Raw genomic sequence first — 23,053 nt, 5'->3', positions numbered from 1 at the left:
TGAGAACTCCCCCTTGTGGAACACCTCGATGTATATGGTACTGTCCGGTGTCGCCATCACTTGTCGACATATACACCGTGCGGCCACTGAGGTAGCTAACAACCCATGTATATAGTCGGCCACCGATGTCTAAATCTTCCAGTGCATCAAGGATTGCATAATGGAGTACATTGTCGTATGCACCCTTAATATCCAGAAAGACAGCTCCAACTAACCGACGTCGACTTCTTTCCTGTTCAACAGTGGAGACCAAGTCGATAACTCCGTCAATCGAAGAACGGCCTCTTCTAAATCCGTGCATAAAATCAGGAAAGCAATTACTTCTCTCTAGATACCATTCCAGTCTTGACAAAACCATTCTTTCCATTACTTTGCCGACGCAACTGGCTAAGGCGATCGGTCTGTAGGAGGAAAGCTCGTTGGGGCACTTTCCCGGTTTAAGCAGCGCTACAACGCGACTGCATTTCCAACCATCTGGAACATTTCCTTTCTCCCACGTCGCATTATAAAAAGATAGGAGAAGACGTCGTGATTCGGTGCCAAGATGGCAGAGTGCAGCGTACGTGATTCCGTCTGGTCCTGGTGCCGAGGAGCGTCGAGAAACTGAAAGCGCAGCGTCAAGCTCTTGCATCGTAAACGGTACTTCGAGCCGCTCATCAGGTGACGGGGGTGCGATGGTGACAAGGGATGAAGTCACTGCATTAGATGCGTCCACAATCAGTTTACAGTAGTCCTCTGCTACCTCCAATTCGGTCCGGCGTTGATGTAGAGCCACCGCATGGAATGGGTGTCTTTGTTGTGGAGTTGCCTGGAGACTTCGTATGACCCGCCATATCTTAGATAGAGGCTGTCTTGGATCTAGGGATCCACAGAAAGCCCTCCAACGCTGTCTGTCAAGCTTCTCCAGATGTCGAAGAACATGTCGTTGAGCTCGGCGACTGCTCGAAAGATCGGACGGTGACTTTGTTCTTCTGTATCGCCGTTCCGCGCGGCGACGGATCGCACGAAGGGCCTCATATTGTATGTCGACCGATGACCTGTGCCTCGGTATGCTGACTTCTCTAGTTTTGTCCCGCAGGGTAGAGGCAATGATGTCCTCTATTTCGGATGGAGATGTCATACTCTGACAGGTGGTGTCGACAGAGGTCTTAAATGCAATCCAGTCTGTTTGACGAATGCAACGTGAGGCTGAACGGCGAAACCAGCTAAAGTGAACGTAAGTGGGGAGGTGGTCGCTACCATGAGTCTCTAGATCCGTCGACCAGGATGCTGAAGACAGAAGGCTCCTTGATACAAACGTTAGGTCAAGACAACTGCTGTAGGACGTGCCACGAATAAATGTAGGAGACCCGTCATTGAGCACATTTAGTCCCCGACTACACATAAAGTCAGCCAAGTATTTGCCACGAGAATTCATCGAAGTGCTACCCCACAGGGGATGGTGCGCGTTAAAGTCACCAATCACAATATGAGGGCCTTGCGATGCTTGCAGCAGAGACATCAGGTGCGAGCAATCGATCCTCGCTCTTGGGTGGATATATCCTCCAATCACTGTAACCGTGCGACATCTGTATTTTATGGTGAGGCATACGTAATCATTAGTAGTATGCGATGGGACGTCATGTCTGAAATACACCAGGTCGTGACGTATACAAACTAATACTTTGCTCGAGGGTTGGTCGTTACGAGACCACATCTGGACATAACCAGAAATACGGAAAGAAGAATCCATATTAGGTTCACAGATAACAATAACTGGAAATTGGTATTTAAATACCCGCTGTCGGAAATCCGACAAACGACCACGCAGACCGCGAGCATTCCATTGCATAACAAACGATTGACGCATCCGTTCTTCAAACATTATCGCCATACTTGCTTAGTGAAGAACCACTAGCAGTGGTTCCAAGACTTCAAGTAGCTGCACGGCAGCCTTGGCAGCCGGGGTATTTAGGCCGGAAAGAATCCTGCGCATGGAGCCCATCAAATTTTTCACCATACTCGTGACGTCAATGTCATCCATCTTTTCATTTTCTTCAGTATGTGTAGGAGCGGTGCATAAGGGATTTCCCACAGGCCTTGATGGTAACGAGGGCCACTGAGTCTCCGATGTGGCTAGTGCCGATGATGGGTCGCCTTGTACTTTCGCGGCATACAAAGGCTTTGAGGCACGTGCTTCTTCATTCCTGAGACGAAGAGGGGGTGGATGTTGCACTTGAGCTGTCGTCCCTCCAACGCGAGGAGGGCTGCGATCCCGTTGATGTCGGTTTCGTGAACGACGTCTGCGGTGGCGGATAGCCCTTGCCGCTTCCCTGTGCGTGGAACGATCTCTACCCATCTTCTTCAGAATACCCATTTCCTTCCTGATCTTTGGGCACTCTTTTGACGTTGCGTCATGAGCACCAGAACAATTTGGACATTTCGCAGCAACGTTGCAATTGCTGTCTCCGTGAGGTCCACCACATCGTTTGCATGTTATTGCACCCTTGCAAACTGCACTGACATGCCCAAGTTTCATGCACCTGTGACACTGTAAAAGCCTCGGCACGTAAGGACGTACCGGATGCCTCACATATCCAACCTTGACGTGTGTTGGCAAAGTTTCCGATTGGAACACTAATTTCACACATCGGGAACGTCCAAAACGGTGAAAGCTGAGCACAGGAGCTGACGATGATAGTAGTTTGGCCAGGTCAGTGTCTGTAATGTCAATGTCCACATCGTAGATGACGCCTGTCGTCGCTTCCTTGCCGTATGTGGGGAATGCGCGAACAGGGATGCTTCCCAACTGAGTGATGTTTTTCAGTGTCTCCAGTATGGTCGGTGTATTGACTTCCACCGAGAGGATGTTCTTTCGAGCGTTTATACGTATTTCTTCTACTTGACCATGGGCAGTTCGTTCAAAATATTCCGACAGGCTCTGCCTGTTCAGTGAGTTGAGGTTGTCTGTTGTCGTTGTTGGTACATATGCAATGGTGTATGATTGCTTGCCACTTGCCTTTTTCGTCGCCTGGCGACTGGTCGGTGATGTTCGTCGTATCTTTCTCTTCAGACGTCGGCTTGACACCACGGTAAAATCGCTGTCCGAGCCCATCTCATCAGTAGAGGAGCCATCAGATGACTCAATCGGGACCATGCTGGGGTCGAAGCGGTCACTCACGTCACCGGCATAATGAACTGGCCGTTCAGGACGAAACTGCTGGGCGGGGTTTGGGTCCCCCATTGCAGAGGACGACGTCCCCCAGTTTTCTTGTCACTGATTGCAGAGATCACAGAAAATAAAATAGAAAATGCAGAGAGCTCGAAGCTGAAGCTGCTCGCTACGATCACTGCGAACTGCCTGGAGAGAAGCGCCTATGTGAAGCATGCTGCACCTTCGGCCAACTCATAAACTGCTCAGACAGAAACACAAATGTGCACTTATGCAGGGAACTGGGAGAACATGTCATCGCTCTGTGGTGGCAGACTCAACTAGGTCGCATCACACCCAGGTTAAATTTTATATCACGGATGTGAAATTGCACTGCATAGCTCCGACAAGACACACACGAACAAGCACGATTACACACACAGAATGATGCACAATCTAACAACCGTCCCTAGTTCCTGAATGGGAATAAAGTAGTTGTAAGCTTGAGCATCATCTTGTGTGTGTGATCGCATTTTTCTTTTATGTGTGCCCTCTTACAACCATGCAGTGCAACTTAGCACCTATGATCAAGAACCAAACAGCCTGCATGTGGCTGTTAAGAAGAAGACTCAATTTTCATTTTTCTTAACTTTTAGACACGTATGTGACAACACATGCAGCACTATGGCTTTCCAGCTCTCAAAAGCTCTGATAACAGCTGTCATTCCTGTCATTCATGTAAGAACTGTCATACAATGTAGGACATTCCTGCTGAACCCAAATTGATCGGTCTCCTGGTTGAAAGTGATTAAGATGCATACCCGTGACAAATTGTTCAGTCAGGCATCCAATCATTCACGGCCTGATAAACTTAATTATAACTCACAGCAAGGAATTAGTATTCAAGGTAATCCTTTTGCACAGTACGTTGATGCTTTAGAGAATCTACCCTGCCCCGGAAATAGCAGTCATTATAGATCATCAGGGAGTAGGAAAATATGGTTTCAGTGGGCACCCTGCTGTACCATACGTTTTGCTCAGGACTCCAAGGTAGCTTTGTGGATAAGTTAAACCTCGATACATGTATAACAAAATATATAACATTTTATAATTTCATGTCCACAGAACACTGTGTATTTAGAATCTTGATTTAATGTAGTGTGTTTATAGACAATTTCAATATAAAAAAGTTTTCGCTGCCACTGCGAAGGAATACCGAGACAATAAATTTAAATGGGCACAGATAGTCAAATGGTTGAACTACAAGCGGCTGCTTGCGATTGCACCTCTCACATAGAGCACCACGTGACCAAGAGCAACCGCTGAAACAGAGCAGGTGTCATGTGCTGTATAATATCCAAGTGCGATAAGATCTTATCCTGCCCTGCACGCACTTGGTGCATTGGGTGCGAGTGAAAGCCAACGAGGGTAAGCCGAAGAGGATGGCGGCTTGATGATAGCCGTCTTCCCACGCAGAGAACGGGAAAGGAAAGGAGAGGAACGAGCTCGTGTTAACGTTAATGTGACCAAACACGCACAAGGGTGCGAGGCAGGGAGGGGGAGGGTAGTTAGGGCAAGTTGGCGCACGTCTCCTTTTCTCACCGCAGTTGTGGCTGTGCATGGATGTCGGTGCAGCTGAGCGCATAGACAACCCACGCCCTAGAGGTAGTCTTCCGTGTGTGCGAAGAGTGGGCTTGCTGAGATGGCTTGGCATCGTGCGCTGTCTTCCTGCACATTTAGTGCTGGAGGTTGCATTATCTCGAGTTTCAGAGAAGCGTTGAAGTGAGAGTCGGACGATGTAAGAAAAACCCATCGGCAACTGTACTTATTTGCATAAAGTTCGAATTTTGAATAAGTTTCGATATAATAATTCTACTTGCTAATTTTACTGACTTCACTTGAGGTTTAAGTGTATCTAATTACGTTCCATTAAAATTCAACATCTAATGTGCACAAGTACAGTCACCGATGGACTTTTCTTACACAGAAGGGACTGCAATATGTTCCAAATTATTGTGCCATAAAAAAAAATCAGATTTGAATTAGAAAAAGGCTAATTTTCTTGAATTTGAGAGTTGGCGACGAACGATATGGTTTTATGCCATGTCAACAATAGCTTCACATCGGCGGTATGAAGCGAAGCCAGCCATGTTTTCGTGCCCACTCCACCCCTGTGGCTGATAGTGTCGCCTGCAGTGGCACAATGGCGTCATGGAAAAGTGCCAGGAGTGGGCAGCGAATGCTTCATCAACGCATCTCTGAAACTTGCGATTGCACAACCTCCAGCACTAAACACATGAAAAGACAGCACATGATGCCATGCCATTTAAGCTCGCACAGAATTCGCACACGCAGAAGATTACCTTACAACAGGACGTGCGGACTGCGTATGGGCTCAGCCACGCTTACAGCCATGCACAGCCATGGCCTCGCTAGTAAAGGTGACGCTTGTCAAAGCACCCCTACTCCCTCCCCCCTCTCCCGCCTTGCTCTCTCGCATTACCATGAGCTTGCATCCGTTCCCCCATTTCCCCTTGCTCATGCGGGAAGACGGCATTCGTCAAGACACCATCCTTCTTGGCTGCTCACACTCCCACGCTTCCACTTGCATCTAGAGCACATGGTGCATGGGGCATGTAGGATCTTATTGGACTTGGACTTTATATGGAACAGGATGCTGCTCTGTTTCAGCAGACTCTCCATAGCATGGCACGCGACTGGAGAGGTGCGTTCGCAAGCAGCTACATCTAATTCGGCCATTTGATCATCTGCATCTGTGGAAGTTTCCATTTATTGACCCAGTATTCGTTTTCGAAGGCAGTGAAATTTAGTTATGTTGAAATCGTGTATAAACACACTTTGTTATATTGAAGTTCAAAATACAGGTTGTTCTATGGAAAAGAGTTAATAAATAGTTAAATACTTCGTTATTTCAAGGTTTAACTGTACTTATATTTCGGTGTATTAAAACCTGTTTGGCATTTTTTTTAGGGGATGACCTATTCGGCCATCTTTCCCGAGTCATTCCTTACACAATCAGTATGTCGCTGTCATTAAAGGCTGTAAAGCACACTGTGCTGTTATGCAAGCCACCCCAACTCATTGCACTTCCATTGCAGTTTCTGTGCTATTCCGTGATGTTATGCGTTAATGCAGTGTTGCTTTACAGTTACTCACGTGCAACTGTGTCTTCCTATTTGTAATCACTGATTACTGGTTATTGTGCCAGTATTTTGGATATTGTGCCAATAATCACTGGTTATTGGCACAATAATTTTGTGTACACTACCTTCACATAAAATCGTTGTTGTGGTATGTTCGCTGTTCACACTTCTGTCAAATTGTTTGGCCATGCCCCAGCACTTCTCTTGGACACATTGATCTCTTCCCTACGCTTTAACTATCCCTTTAGTTTACCTACATTGCGCTGCCTCTGCTGGTGTAGTATACGCCAATCAGAGTATGACTATGACTGATTGGATTGTTTTCATATGTCAGTGTGCTTTTTGTGTCCTGCTTGCTCAATTTTGTTACTTTTCTTTTTCTCCGTGGTCACTGTCCCAGAGGCGAGCGGCACGTGACGTCGCAGAAGGATCGCAAGCCTCGGACGCTGCTTCTCAGCTAGACGACAGCCAACTTGGTCAGGGGGCTCTGGACGAAGACGAAGTGGTTCCACCTGAAGCAGTCACCCTTGCAGCCGCGCCCCGAGACAGCGAGAGAGAGCTGCCTTGTGACCAGCTGTTGGGCATAGACCAGGCCATTGTGCAGTGTGTTGATCGCTGTGGTGAGTTGGTGTGTACATTAGGTTGTTTGCACAATTTTGTGCTATTTTCTAAAGGTAGGGTTCGCACACAAAATGTTCTTGCGTAGCTGCTCCCAGTGAAATGTCTTGATGCATGATCAGCCTCTTAGCTAAAACACATACAGTAGAGTTCCATTAATTAGACCCTGGTGGGAGCAATTAATGTGATCGAATTATTCAGCGGGTCGGATTAAACGAAGATGCTTAAGAAAAAAGACAAATCACATTGCTGATTCATTTGGCAGTGTTTGGCCCATTCTAACTTGCCCTATAATCAAATGTGCACCCGCTTTCTTTGTGTGCAAAGTAGAAAACTAAAATACAAATTACATTAAAGCTCCTAAACAAAGTAGAAATCTATGTGCACCTGATTTGTTTGCGAGATAAATCTGCAAGGGTCTAATATGTGTTGCAAATTGGTGGCCAGTTTTCTAAAGTCAGCTTCGCCACATGGTTATGATTGAAGTCAACTTTGCCCCGATACAACTCTGTTATGCGGTAAAGCGTATGAACGTCGCATTTTGTATCAGATTGCACCACCCAGTCAATTTTCGGCCTAATGGTCCTGATAAAGAAAGACGTGTATTAAAATTAGTGTAAATACTAGTATAATTAGAAATTGTGATCTACCGTGATGGGTTAAAAATTTTCTTAGGGCCAGCCGAAAAAAGGCGTTTACCAATGGGAGATGACGTAGGTTCAACGCACTCATCGTCCTCTAAGCTTTCCCAAGACATGCTGCCACTAAAGGGATCACCATCACCCAAAGGGACCAGGCACATGTGTGCTGACTGGTCATGTTTCAATTATCCCGCGTAGGTCAATTTAATATTGAAGTAACGAATGTTTACACCTATAGAAATGTATCGGTGCCGGCTAGGACCATCGGTCGGAATCGAATTAATGGAAGTCAACTGGACTTTGAAATATCAGATGTTGAAGGGGACATAGATTCTAAAATGCTTTTCCTTTCTTTTTTAGGATTGGAATAAAATGAGACCTGATTTTTTTTCTTTAGATTACTACAAAATGCATGCTATTGTTTGTGGCCACGGTAAAAAAAGATTGGCTGCGCACAAAAACATTTCAAAGCATTACTAAACAGCCCGAGTAATAATATAGTCAAGCCTGCTTATAACGAACTCTATAGTTCCATAAAAAGTTCTCGTTATATCAGTAGCTCATTGTGTATGGGCTCATTATTAAAAACCGTAAAAAATTAAGCGCACAGATGCTGGCATCTTCAGTTGTAATTCGGGTGCACTTTGGTCTCAAAACCAGATTTTCAGTGTCATTTTTGTTCCCAGTGCGTTCCCGCACCTAGCCACAAATTTCCATTAGAAACATCCGTCTAAATAACGGAACAGCTTCATGTGTGTTCTTGCAAAGCAGTGCCCGGTTCCGATCACCTGTCATTTCAAAACAGCAAGTGCAGCCGGCATTTAGTATTCGAGAGCTTGTACTACCAGCGGAACATGACTGTATTCTGCACAAGCGAGCGAACCTTTCCGGTTGGCCGGAAGCGTAAACTTTGGGAACTACTGTTCTGTGAAGGTCTCGGACATCATGGAGTTGGCATTATGACTTCGTATCAGCCACGCAAGATCCATAAAATTACGTTATCTGTATAGCTTTAGGTAAAAAAAATTTGATGTTCGAAAGGTAGAACAGCACTGCGAACCGTTATCAGTAATTGTCGACGTGTAAACGAAGCCCCGCTGAACCATGATCTAACGTCGTAGTCACCGCCAATCCTTTGCAGCATTTCATGGCAGCAGCGTGTGGTGCAGCATTTTCTCTGACTCCGGCCGCGTCAATAACGACAGGAACGCTTTAACGGCCATTTTTTTCCATGGTGAAAGGACTTATACGGTTGTTACGAATTGTTGAAATAGGCGTAATGCAGGTGGTGCTGCATGGACATTCGCACAAAAATAGAGTGCCGCCGTCGTGACATATGATACCGAACCGGTGCACACGCCAGTACACGCCCCACGCCATGCTGTTTTTACTGTATGCTGCCTCCTCTGTGAAGGTGTACCTTGAAACCGAGTGACCTTCTTCACGGCTTCCAAAATCCAAGTGTAGCGGTTGCTTACTTGCTCGTCTTTATCATTGTCGCTGTTAGACTGGAGCAGGGCACACGGCAGTGCATGCCTGGTTTGGCCGCGCATTCGTGCTTTGGTGCTTCGTGTGTGCCCTCTTCTTACTTTGACCGGTTTCGAAGTGTTCGTTGTAACAATACGGCAATTTAAAAAATGTTCGTTATATCTGGAAGCAGCTTCAATAGGTGGGGTTGGGAGATCGTAAATGCATCAGAGTGTTGTCGTTACAACCGAACAGACCCTTATATGTGTGAACGTTGTAAGAGTGTTCGACTATATGTTCGTTTTTGAAAGAAGGTAATGGTTTGGTGTATTAGTGATTACATTACAATAGGAAAATTAGTGATACTATGTCAAGTCACTGAGCTTCAGTATTCCACATGTGGCATTAAATGAATTCTAAACATCTATTAGTCACCTGGCTTTTCTTGGCAGAGAAAGTCAGACAAAAAGATAATGCTATGAAGGTGACGCTGCTGCAGTAACTGTTACATCAGCAGTTTGAACACTTGCTCAGGCCAGCAAGAACTCACCAGAATATATTGAAAGGCTGCTTCACAAGGTGTCACCAGCTGCACCTTGCTACCATGATAGTAACATCATAAGTCGCATGCACAGGGAGGCTAGTAGGAATCATATTTCCGATAGCCATGGTTCGGAAGGGTGCACACTGGTCTTCAAAATTTATTTCCTAAAACCTACCCAACTTTCTATAGCACTTTCCGATGCATGTGACTTTAGTGGCCACCTGAATGTGCTGTCACAAAGTTCGCCGATATCTGTAACTTCATGTAAAAGATCACCGCAGTTACTCTTTAAGTGGTTGCAAGCCACCAGCAATATATTATAGTCGAAACCCCTGCTAATGAAATTCCGCAACAACAAAATTATTGTGACAGTGAAACATTTTTGTATCCCCAGCAAATTGCCATAGGATTCAACGCATTTCATATCTCTCAATGACGAAATGTCGCTGGACTGCAATCCCGCATCAACAAAGTGTGCCTGAATGTTGCCCCGCATATTACCTACATGCACAGGGCTAGCAGACTCTAAAAAGGGCTCAAATGCCTTTACTTTGCACTTAAATGATGTAAAATACTACCACATTATGCTTGTATGGGTGCCAGCACTTTTGTTTACAAAAACAACCAAGCGCCGGAAGCGATTGCATGCGCCAGAAACACATCATGGCCCCCATTTTATTTGTTGATCACCCGTTTCAAGTGACACGGCCGCATGTATCTAGTACTAACATCTGATGATGTTTTTTGCTTACCTAGCGCACTGCGTAATCTGCAGCTCAGCATGAGGAAATTGCAGCAAAAACAAATAAATCCATGCCTCACCGACGTGGACTTGCTTATGACGCTTGAGATGGCTGCCGCAACATGGGCTGCCCTACATCTGGCCACGATTGGCTGATTGTGCGAAATAGGTATACGTCTATTGCTTCAAGAATGCTGCTTTCGGTACCGCCTAACAGGCATCGTGTGAGGATTTGGTGTCGCCGGACTTAAATTTGTGCAAAGGAGCCATATTATTGGTTGATTGCTTTTAGGAATACAAAATACGGTCACTTTCGCACTCGGCACAGGACATGTCAGCGTCTATGGGCGACAGCATGCATTGGAGAAACGCTGTTGCATGCATGGAACGATCTTGCTCTGCATCTGATGCCAAGTTATGCAAAATCTCGCGAGAGTGATCGTATCTCTGAAAGTGATCAACCGAGAATACCATTTTGTGGCAGTTTGAAAAAGATATTTCGAAAAGGATAATTCATGTTTGCATGGCAAATTGTGCAGTTTGGATGCACAGTCATTTTAGTGAGCACTCAGGAGGAGGCGAGGCATAGTATTGTTCTTGGTAGTAACATTGTTGTAGCGGCTGAGAGCTATCTTGGGCTGGCAGTCTGCGGGTCCCGAGTCTGGTCATGACAAGGCATTGCCTGTTTATCAAATTTTCACAAAGCACTTGGGGATTCCTGCACTTGACACTGGCGGACCCTAATTAACATGAAAACGACTCGGGGAGTGAGGTCATGCCAACTATCACTAATAAATGTTATTGAATTAGTATTATGATGCATGAGAAGACATGGCATTGTATATATATTGGTAATGAATTACTGTGTAAGGACCGAAACACAACTGAAATTTTGATTTCTGACCTTTCTTAGTACTAGCAACTTTAGAGCTTTGCCAAATAAGCACGCAGCTACTAAGCATCGCTTCAAAAAGGTGAAATGCAACTGTGAAAAACAAATAAGTAAAACATGTGCCTTTTGCAGACGGGGAGGAGCTGAAACGGAAAATGTTCAGCTGTGTGCTTGTGGTTGGAGGTGGCTGCATGTTCCCCGGCATCCACACATGGCTCCAGAATCGCCTCTCTGTCCAGATTCCCATCATGTACCGACCAGAGCAGATGGAGATAATCACCAGGCCAAGAGTAAGGAGGCCGTTCTCTCTGTCTGTGCTGCATTTGATACGAAGTTTATGATCGCACATGAGGTCGGCAGTGTCACCATGACATCATGTGAGATATGAAAAGGGAAGTTTTACCTTAGTTTGTTTGACCAGTATGCACGCGTAATGTGGAATATATGGGTTTGACTCCCACCTCTGGCAAGTTGTCTTTTCGTTTCCTTTAATTTCTCTTTTCCTTATTGTTTTTGCATTTAAATTAGACGGAACATTTAATTTCCCCTGTGCCATTCCTGCTGTGGTGGCATGGAGCATGGAGCCTCCAATCCGAAGGTCATAAGTTCGAATCCTCCTAAGGCTCGGAGTGGCACCTGACACCGGCAAAACAAAATAAGAAAGCAAAAGGAAAAGCTAGTGGGGTTATACTAGTCCAGGTGCAACCAAGTTAGGAAGGCCCACTAAGCTTCAACAAAGACGCTCCCTCACCGGAACGGGAATTGACCTCCCTGGTGCAGTATTCGGCCACAACCTCCCTCATGACCTCTACAATATAACTATGGCCCTCACTCCCCTGTGGCTGCAGAGCACCTGACCAAGGCAGCGGGCGGTCGGACCTGCAACGCGGCAGCGGGTGCTAAGAATCTCAGGATCAGGACAGGCCGATACTGGAAACTAAACCAGGCAACATTTATTGTGGCGCATTATCATTACAGGGCACTTAATCTGTAGTGCTGATGGCTGTGGATGACATCGACTTGAATAACATGCGAACCCTATCAAGTAAGGCCAGCCTCACAGGTCTCTGAGTAATTTTTAGACATTGCATAGGATATCATTGGCCTTAGTGAGGTTAGAAGAACTGGTGAGGCTTATACAGTGCTGACTAATGGCCCCGTCCTCTGTTACAGAGGACTTCCACATACGAAGCAGTATGGAGTAGGATTCCTAATCCATGGGGACATAGCGGGCAAGACTGACAAATTCTACAGCATTAATGAGAGCGTAGCAGTAGTAGTAATAAAGCTTGACCAGAAGTATAGAATAAAGGTAGTACTAGCCTATGCTCCAACCTTTAGTCACAATGATGAAGAAATACAGTAAAAGCTCGTTAATTCGAATTCCATGGGGATGCTACAAAAATCCGAATTATACAAAATTTGAAATAGCGAAAGTCAGAAAAAAATTCCTTGGTTAAGACATGTATACAGTCCACAGACGCTGTGTCATGTTGGCGTGTACAACAATGTCTATACTTCAAAACACTGGCACAGACAGCGTAACCGGACACGGCCAACACGGTCTGACTTGCCCGACGTAGAGATGGCTCTTGCCCCATCCGCGCATTCGTCGTGCTGACTGGCACGGAGAAAAAGAAATGTCGCATTTTCGCTCGAAAAGTGAAGCATCGATTGCAATATCAAATTAGTAGATAACTATACGAAGTAAGGATATTGGCTTTATCAGCTTTATAAACTTGTAAACATTTGCTTACTAAGTAAATTAACAAGTACAAGGTCACACGCGCACAGGTAAACATGAACATATCTTGCTCGATGACTGCAGCAACTAGTAGCTGAAAAACACTGGAGTGAGGAATCGCAACAGTAGCAGGGAGCAAATTGACCTTTGTAAAGCTCTCGTTTAACACGAACGAAATGTAGCACATCGCATACGAAGCTACCGGCACTACGTGCGCACTGCAAACATCGCAGATCAGTTTGAAGATGAGGCTCATGCGGGCGCGCACTTTGGCCACGTTGCAGATCGCTTTCAAGTAATGGCGCCCGCATGGCTGCGCCATAAGCAGCAGCCGCCAGAGAAAAACGTCCCCTCCTCCTTCCGCCTCACCGTCATGCCTCGCACGCACAACAGGAGAAGGTGCGAGATTGAGTCGCATTCGCTGACTCACCCTGGCACGTTTTCTCTCGCACATACAGCATATGGTGCACTGCGATGATTGTATCGCCCTTGAACTTTATACGGAACCTCCTGGGCGAGAAGCAACCTGCAACAGAGGCATAGGCCATGCATGGCCAGGCACAAATGTCTCTCTCACTAGTCAAGCCTAAACAAAGGACCGCAGATGGAAAAAGCAATGCTGCGCGGCAATGTCAGCGTCGCTAACATGCTCCCGTGCACTAGCACTCTCCCCATCCACGATGGCGCAGAGTTCAAATTATCAGCAGCGGTGCGGATTTCAGTGTGAATTAGCAAGATGTGTTACATATTGCTTTCAATACATTGCTAGAAGGACCGTGGTGGCTACTTCGAATCATCCGAAATTTCGAATTAATGAGTGGTGAATTAACGGACTTTTGCTGTAGAATAGTTTTCTGAAGATGTTGAACTAGCGATGAGAAAGGCGCAAACTCAGTATAGTGTAGTCATGGGCGACTTCAATGCAAAACTGGCGAAAAAGCAGGCTGGGGAACGGCAACTATGGCATCGATTCTAGGAACTCTCAGTGAGAGATGTCGGTAGATTTGATGAAATGGACTCCGAATAATAAGTACCTTCTTCAGGAAGCACAGTAACAGGAAGTGGACCTGGGAAAGCCCTAACAGAGAAACAAGAAATGAAATACATTTCATACTCTCTGCCGATACCAGCATAGTGCAGGACATAGAACTGATAGGTAGGGTGAAGTGCAGTCACCATAGGTTAGTGAGGCCTAGGATTTCTATCAGTTTGAGAGAGAAAGTGTAAAATTAGCGAACAAGAAACAGGCCAACCTAGACTCAGTAAGGGCAAAAGCAGACGCATTCAGGCTGGTGCTCGCAAACAAATATGCAGCTTTAGAACAGGAAGAGGAAGATAACATAGATGTAATGAATGAAACTATAACTAGGCTGATTTCTGAAGCAGCAACCGAAATTGGACTTGAGGCATCAAGGCAACCAGGAGGTAAGCTCTCCCAAGTAACAAAGGACCTAATAAAGATATGACAAAGCGTCAAAGTGTCCAACTCAAGAGATCAGATAGAATTCGCTGAACTGTCAAAACTGATCAACGAGAAGAAAGTAAGGGATATTCGAAATTTTAACCTGGGAAAGATTGAGGAAGCAGTAAAAGATTTGGAGGACACTTAAGCTTCGGCTTTAAGAGTGGAAAGCAATCACATTCAAAGAATTTTTGACTGCTTCTCACGTTTTCCAGCAACTGCAGCTTATGTAACCACAATGTTTACCTGGGAATGCCGAAGGCGAACTTTCTGGTAGAAAAGCAGCCCCTTGCATGGGCCGTGGATGTGCAGAGGCAAGTGCCATCTGGATCATGTTGCAAAGAACTGGGTGCACCACTCTAGGAATTTTAGAAACGCCGGAAAAGAGTTCGCGTTCTGGTTTCCATGTAACAGAATTACATTTTCTCATATATTTAAATTACAATCTAATGCTATCATGTCTGTAGGTCATACTTTACAATTTTTCTGACGCATTTTACTTTGAGAAATTCAATTAGCTCAGGAACATCTTTGTGCTTCACAGAGGGACTGGATGGTTCGTAAAGATTTACGCTCAAGACGGTAGACGCTGGACACCGGCGCTGGATTTTCTGCTCAACGGGGCCTTTAATACTCTCTTGTTAACAATGGCCACCGCATGAAATCAGTGAGAAGAAAACTTGCCCTAGGACAAGGCAAGATGTATGCACTGACAAATAAGCAGGGCAATGTTACCTTCACTCAAAGTAGCGATGAATAGGATGCAGAGGTTTTCTTCTGTAACTAGCAATGAAATTAGAACGGCCTTGCAAGACATGCCCCTTGGAAAAGCAGCAGGAGAAGATTGAATAACAGTCGATTTCATCAAAGATGGAGGAGATATGTTTGAAAAGCTTGCCGCCCTTTAATAAGCAATACCTCGCGACTTCAAGTGCACTAGAGGCTTGGTAGAATGCCAACATTATACTAATCCATAAGAAGGGAGACATTAAAGGATTGAAGAATTTGATGCCTATTGTGTATTGTATAAAATATTCACCAAGATAATTTCCACTAAAATCAGGGCAACACTTTAATCAACCAAGAGAACAGCGTGGCTTCAGGTAAGGATATTCTGCAATGGATCACATCTATGTCATCAATAATGTAATTGAGAAATCTGAGAAGTACAATAAACCTCTCTAAATGGCTTTCCTAGATTATGAAAAGGCATTTCGTTCAGTTGAAATACCAGCAGTCATAGATTCATTACGTAATCAAGGAGTATAGGAGGCATACATGAACATCTTTGGAAATATCTACAAAGATTCCACATCTACATTGGTTCTTCACAAGAAAAATAGAAAGTTACCTATCGAGAAAGGGGTCAGGCTAGGAGACACAATCTCGCCAGTGCTATTCACTGCATACTTAAAAGTATTCAAGCTACAGTCTATGCTCCTTACAACGGACCTGTGTACAACAGACTTTCGGACATAACGGACCATATTTCAGCCTTAGTTTGTTATACCTATTTTATTAATGCAACGAAGTTCGCTTCTAACGCACCGCGCTACCACAGGCTATTGGCTACAGCAGACAAAATTAGCGTAAATTTTTTTTCAAGATCAGGCTTATAAACCATACTTTTGCAGTGTTGGCATGGGCTGACAACTGACTTGCGAGGGTCAGCCGACGATCGCAGCTCAATACCTCACGCGCGAGGGAGGAAGGCGGTGCGGAAACACACCATCTTCTTTCATCCATGAGCCATGTGGGGGGGAGGCGAGAGAGAGGGTGGTTCTACTCTGGCGGCTGCTGCTTACGGTGCGGCCGCGCGGGCGCCATATCTTCAAAGCGATCTGCGATGTGGACAAAGTGCACATCCGCACGGGCAGCGTATCTTGAAAACGATGTGTGATGGGAACAAAGTGCGCCCAGTGCTGGTTGCTTTGTATGCGCTATGATTTCAACGTTTAGTTCGCGTTGAAGCGAGAGACAGCCCGATGGTCAATTCGTTCACTGCTGCTTCCGTGCTTATCTTGCTTAATTTGATATTGCTATAGATTCTTCGCCTTTCAGACGAAACTGCGCTTTTTTGTTGTTAGTTTTTTTCTTTGGACGTTCGTCACTCACTTTTTGCAATAAAGTTGTTAGATATTGCGAGGAAAGCTTCGGAAGTGAGGCGTTTCAGATATTACGGACTTCGGTTAAAACGGACCCTTTTTGTCGGATTATCAGGGTCCATTGTAGCAAGAGTCAACTGTGTTAGACTGGGAAGGCTTAGGAGTGAGAATCAACAGCAAATATCTTAGCAGCCTTCGGTTTCCAGATGACATTGCACTGTTCAGCAACACTGGAGACGAATTACAACAAATAATTGGGGACCTTAACCAAGAAAGTGTAAAAGTGGGGCTAAAGATGAATATGCAGAAGACCTGGAAAGCTTGGCAATAGCCTGGCAAGGGAACATGAATTCAGGATCGTCAGTCAGCCTCTAGAGTCTGTACAGGAGTATGTTTATCTAGGTCTATTTTGATCGTGAGAAGGAAATTTACAGAAAAATAAAAATGGGTTGGAGTGCACATGGCAGGCATTACCAAATCCTGACTGGGAGCTTACCATTGTCGTTGATAAGAAAAGTGTACAGTCATTGCATTCTACCTGTGCTACATATGGAGCTGAAACTTGGAGTTTAATAAAAAAGTTCATGAACAAGGTAAGGATTGCACAAAGAGCAATGGAAAGAAAAATGTTGGGCTAAATGTTAAGAGACTAGAAGAGAGCGGTGGGGGTGATCAGCGAGCAAATGGGGATAGCTGATATTCTAGTTGACATTAAGAGAAAAAAAGAGTTGGGTAGGCCATGTAATGCGTAGGCTGAATAACCGGTACACCATTAGAGTTATGGAATGGGTGCCAAGAGAAGGGAAGCGCAGCCGAGGACGGCAGAAAACTAGGGGGAAGTGATGGAATTAAGAAATGTGCAAGTGCAAGTTGAAATCAGCTAGCACAAGACAGGGGTAATTGGAGATCACAGGGAGAGGCCTTCTTCCTGCGGTGGGCATAAACATAGGCAGATAACGATGATGGTAACTCAGAAAATGTGGAGTGTAGTGTGCTTCTGGCACAGGATGAAGTTTTGCCCAGAAATTCCACTTCTACACACCCACTTGAATGTGGTGGGTGTATGTGTGCAGAAGGAAATTAACACGTTTGAGAATAAATAGGCACCAGCATGCATGCTGCCCTTTGTAGACCTTCAGCTGTCATTTCCTTATTAGTTAGGGGTCACATTTAGCAGTCAAAAGTTTTTTTTTTCTTGCCTCATCCGAGTCGCAGCAACCTGAAAGCCTCCTCAATGCATGAACAGCCATTGGTTGTGAATGCAGTGGTGCGGAGAAGGAGCTGGCCATGTCTCCCACTGAATTTACGCTCTCTCCGTGTGAATGGGATGGCCAGAGTAAAACCTTCCAACACGTGCAATCTCGGAGCCCATGTTATGTGCTTTCTGGTTAAACACTGCACAACAAATGTCGCTACAGGTGTGATTGAAAGAAAGTTATATTAGAAAGAAAGAAAGTGGAGCTACAGGTGTGGTTGCTGCTGCGCACCTCACTGGTAACCCGGTATTCTGCAAGTGGTTATACATTTACAGACAAGCTGAAGCTTTCTAATGAGACATGACCTTACTCTTACAGCCTGCAGGACCTTACAAGTAAAGCCAGTGTGTTAATGAATTGCAACTTGCACGGTGATCTTCCCTACTGGTCTCCAAACTCTAATATTTGGTATTATGTGTTTTGCATCAAGATGGTTTCAATATGTGCAAATTTTCAGTACAATGCATGAAGTGGCTGCACTTTGTTCTCTTGAAAGGTTACATAACTTGCTGGGTGCTTACTGCATCAGTGGGTCTCTGCACTATCCAGATGGCGAGCAGGCAAAGGATGTGGAGGAACAATTGGGGCCTCCACAGCGACCTAACTGGTGGCTTATTTGTGCATTCCAGGACACGGACCCTAGGATCACAACATGGAAAGGTGCATCCATCATGAGTTGTCTAGACTCGGCTCAGGAGCTTTGGATTCGCCAGGCTGAGTGGCAGCGATATGGTGTTCGCCTGCTTCGTGAGCGGGCACCCTTCAACTGGTAGTGCCACTACCCTCGCTGCCCATTGGTGTCATGACAAGCGTGCCATCTTCACAAATGCTTGTGCCACTCTTTGAAGCCCTCGGCACCAGCATTGTTCAAGGTTGCTCGGCGCAGCGGGATAATTACGGAAAGAAGCTGAAATGTGTTTACCCACCTCACCATTCACAACTGAACAGCAGGCTGAAGCATTGCTTCGGTCACCACAGTATGCAGAGACTTGAATGCTAGGAGACACAAATGCATCTGTATGCTCTTGTCTGGCCACCCTTGTAATTCTTCAAAAATGCTGGACTGCATTCTTCTCCTGCTTCTTGCGCATGAATATGTGTCATGACTGCAGAGTGTGATGCAAGTTTGTTGTTTTATTTATTATGTGTTATGCATTAGTCTGGTTCACTGAATCATCTTCTTTCATTTGCCATCAGTGCAACTACAGTTAAACCTTGATATAACGAAATTCTCGATATAACGAAGTCAAACTTTTCATAACCTCTTGTCCATAGAACACAATGTAATTAAACCTCACTATAACAAAGTATCTTTGTATGCGATTTTAATATAACGAAATTTCACTGCCTTGAACTATGAGCGGCTGCTTGCAAGCGCACCTCTCAAATCGCGCGCAGCGCAAGAGCGACTGCTGAAGTGGAGCCGCATCATGTTCCGTGTAAAGTCCAAGTGCGATAAGATCCTATCACGCCCGCGCACTGTGTGCTTTAGGTGCGAGTGAAAGTGCGTGAGGCTGAGACAAGAAAGATGGTGCACTCACGAGTGACGCCTTCCCGCGCGAGCAAAGGAAAAGAGGCGGAGGGGAGCGAGCTCGTGGTAACGCGTTCAAGCGCTCTCGAGGGGGTGGAGGGCCGTGGTTGCGCATGGCTGTGAGCGTGGCTGAGCGCATGCGCAGCCGTGCGCTCTGCGTTAGAGGTAACCTGCCACGTGCGCAAACAGTGGGCGTGCCAAGAGAGCGTGGCACCTTGTAAGCTGTCTTCCCGCGTGTTTAGCTTTGGAGGTTGCGTAATCTCGAGTTTCGGTGACCCGTTGGAGCGAGAGACAGACGAAGCATTTGCTCTCCGCTCCCTGCGCTTTTCCTGATAGCGTCGTCCCACCGATGGCGACGCTATCAGCCGCAGGGACAGAGTGCACGGGAAAGCGTGGCTGGCTTTGCTTAAGTCGTACCGTTGATATGAAGATATCGTCGACATACGTTGCGTGAAGCTGTCTCATTCGGCGCCGATCCACAAATTTATTAGAATGAATTGTTTTCCCATTGAAGTTTAATTTGTTTTGATTGCCCGATAATTAGGAAAATTCTGCGGCCCCTTTACGGGAAGAAAACTCGATCGGCGACTGTACCTGTTTGCATAACAGGTCGCATTTCAATATAACAAAGTTTTGATATAATGAATAAAATCGCCGATTTTACCGACTGCATTACACCGAGGTTTAACTGTATTTCCACTTCTGTTTTCCTGGTCATAACTGTACAGAAAAAAAAGCATTAAAAAAATCTTTCTGCCTCAATGTCTCTGTTGCTTTAAGCGCCCAAACGCAGAACTGCGAGTGCAAGCAGTTTTGATGATTGTGCTGTTAATTGTAAATTTAAACATTGCATTTGTGTGTAAGCTATGAGGGTAACCTATATGTTACAACTTGCTGTAAATCATTAACAGCGTAGATGAATCTGCTGGCTGTTTTGTGAATGTGTAAAGAAAACTTAGAAAGAGAATGCTACTGAGAAGACTAAAAGGAAAGGGAGAAAGAAAATGAAGGTCTGAAAAAAAATGCAAATGCATGGATGAGAGGAAGGTAGCAGAATGCAGCTTTGTTCCTATAACGTTTTGAGCTTGTGGATTGTGAATTGTTCTGCTGCACCAAGCAATGCCATGTTGTAGAGGGTGAAAAATATGTTTGCAAACATGCATGTCCGGATGTGTCTGCATTCATCGTGGTATCTCCTTTTCACTAATGTTGCCATGTTTGGAGCACCTGTCCATTTCAGTAAAATGTTCGACGTTCTTATTTTGGACTCTGCAGTGACATTCCCAATATACTACTTATGTCAGACGGTATGTAAGCACTGTGGTAATCCATTATTTTTAGTAACAAGGTCTCAGAACAAACTCCTGGTTCTCAGAAACACGATCTTCTGACCATTGCAAATATACTTTTGGGAAAGCTTTCCTTTCAACTGCTGACAACATGCTCCGAAAGTTCCCAGGCACGGTAACACAATATATATATATTGTCGTGTTTGGTATCTGCACATTGCCGTCTAAAAGTTTTTGTTGGGGTTGCAGCAGCAATTAAATTGACGCAGCACAATGTTACTTCTTTCTTTTTTTTTAGGATCTGGCTTGACAGACACTGCAAGTACGTATAGTTCAATAACAGTGTTGAAACGCTTGTTACAAGCATGGTCGTCTGCTTCATGGAGCGCACTGCAAAGAGAAGAAAGATCGGAGGAGCGCACTTGCCATGTAGCATGCGCCCCATAGGGCTGGCCAAACAATGAAATCTTCCTTACCTCAGTAAGGAAGCCTTCATTGCAGTGAGACCACCTTATCTCACTCTGAAAGCTTCCTTGCTGAGGGGCCCTCAGTGAAGGCTTCCTTGGTGCTTCCTCAGCGTAAGGTAGCCCCGAAGCTACCTTCATGCGTCCTTACACCGTTTCTCGCCCTGAGCGACCGCTTCACCTCACTGCATAGCCACGTCATGTTCACTTGCGCATGCGCGCTCTTGCCGGCCTGCGGAGAAGTGCGAGCACGGTACGTCTTGCCAGGCATGTTCGTTTCAGCCGCGCATTCAACAGGAGTGGCGTCAGTGGTGGTGTTTTTTTAAAAAGCGTTGCACGACGCCAGCGTGCCAGTGTTGCTGGAGCACATAAAGTTTTGCGCTATGATGTGCTATTTTTTTACGTTCAGTAAACAAAACTAGAAGAAAGCGTCCGCGCGTCTCCATATTTGCACTTCAGTTTAACATGTGCAACGATAGAACATATTTTTATTGAATAATAGTGTTCGTGTAAAGCTTTTAAGAAATCCTCTTGAACCCAGGCATGAGGCAACCGTTCCTTACGTGAGGACAGGCGAAGGGAGCTTTCAGAGTACGCTTGCTTCCGCCATCGGTCCTTCGCTGTAAGGAGTCCTCACGTAAGGTTGGGAAGCGCTCGAAGGAAAGGTTTGGGTCATAGAGTTTGTTACAATAATTACTATAATACTCTATGACGTGCACGAGGTAGAAAATAAAGCTAAGACCACCGCTGCGAAGGCCTTGCCCTTCCCCTGCGACAAAGTCTACTCTTGCTTCTGAGAAAGCCCTGCTCTTTAAGTCTGGTGCCGAAACCTGCGAGCAGGGGCTTCGACGGATCATGGAGCAACGTTCAAAGAATGTGAGAGGAGCGCGCATGCCATGGCGCATGCTCACACGGGACATGGTGGAGATACATATTGCTCAATCCCCGAAAGCCTTGTCCACCCCTACGACGAAGCCTGCTCTTTCTGTTGAGAAGGCTTGGCCTTTACACACATTATTTCACGCCATTCTAAAATAATCAAAGCCATAAAATTCACAGAACGTGCATCATCTTTTTTGTTTCTTTTTTTATATGCATTTTTATGGAAGTATGTTCAGGGAAACTCCCTGCTCCCAACTACGTTGAAGAATATTGGCGTATTTCCAAAGGCACCGTTCACGCCGCACCGATTGCCTTCTCGACCCGGTGAGTTATCACAGACGAAGCAGCACGCGGTGCTCTTTCTTCGTTTGAGGAGAACTGGGCTTCCAGGGGCTAGCGTTTCACTGGGAATTCCCTCGCCCGTCCGGTCCGCTCTGGTTTCACGGCGCACACTTGTCGAAATCCGAGACAGTTAGCTCAGGTTCTCGAAGATAGCGAGTCGACCAGTTCCCGGGTGGGCGCGCAGATTGGATGTGACGTCAGAGCCATGCTTTCGACTATGCTTCGGTACGTACGTCGCACTTGCACTGTACTGACGGTAATTCTGTGATAGCTGGGCCCACGCGCTAAACGTTACCGGTCACCATTCTAGGTACCTTATGTTTCATCCATTTTAGCACAAAAGTAGTCAAAAGCTTGAAACTCTGCTGTCTGCCTGCCATTTCCATAACGCCGACGAAGCGGTTGGCAGGCAAGCTTGTCGATCTTCACCCTTCTCAAAGGGCAATGAAAAGCAAAACGTTGCCCGCTACTGGGGCTCAAAACCTTTGTTACCCGCACGTCAGTGAGCAGTTGGGAGATGAAACTTTCAGTTGCTGGTCAGTCATGTGTCGTGCTGCGCCTCCTGTCCTGCCAGCAAATTTAAGCTGTACACTACAGTAGGTTAGTGTCACTGAGTGTAAACACAAAGGCGACATATTATTTCGTCATGTTTGTGTAACATTTTTTATAGTTGCAGTGCAATGCAGATCTCAGTTTTTTGTTGCTCAGAGGACCAACATCGACACGCGACACCTTTCGATAGGCACAAGATACGACCTTTTATGGATGCAAAACACAAGG

The 23,053-nt window shown here is 45.6% G+C and overlaps 1 protein-coding gene across 1 annotated transcript in view; it reads left to right on the top strand.

Annotated features, from left to right (window-relative positions):
* The window catches only part of Arp8 (Actin-related protein 8), a 53,976-nt gene extending 33,420 nt beyond the window's left edge, over positions 1-20,556 (top strand). Inside the window, exons 11-13 of the mRNA XM_075681810.1 lie at positions 6,695-6,914; positions 11,331-11,488; positions 18,395-20,556. Of these exons, the coding sequence (XP_075537925.1) occupies positions 6,695-6,914; positions 11,331-11,488; positions 18,395-18,538 (522 nt within the window). The 3' untranslated portion in view covers positions 18,539-20,556. The remainder of the gene's footprint in view (positions 1-6,694; positions 6,915-11,330; positions 11,489-18,394) is intronic.
* Positions 20,557-23,053: the final 2,497 nt, after the last annotated feature.

Source organism: Dermacentor variabilis, chromosome 2 (assembly GCF_050947875.1).
Source record: "Dermacentor variabilis isolate Ectoservices chromosome 2, ASM5094787v1, whole genome shotgun sequence".
NCBI classification, from domain to species: domain Eukaryota; kingdom Metazoa; phylum Arthropoda; class Arachnida; order Ixodida; family Ixodidae; genus Dermacentor; species Dermacentor variabilis.
This window is presented reverse-complemented; position numbering and strand designations above follow the sequence as displayed.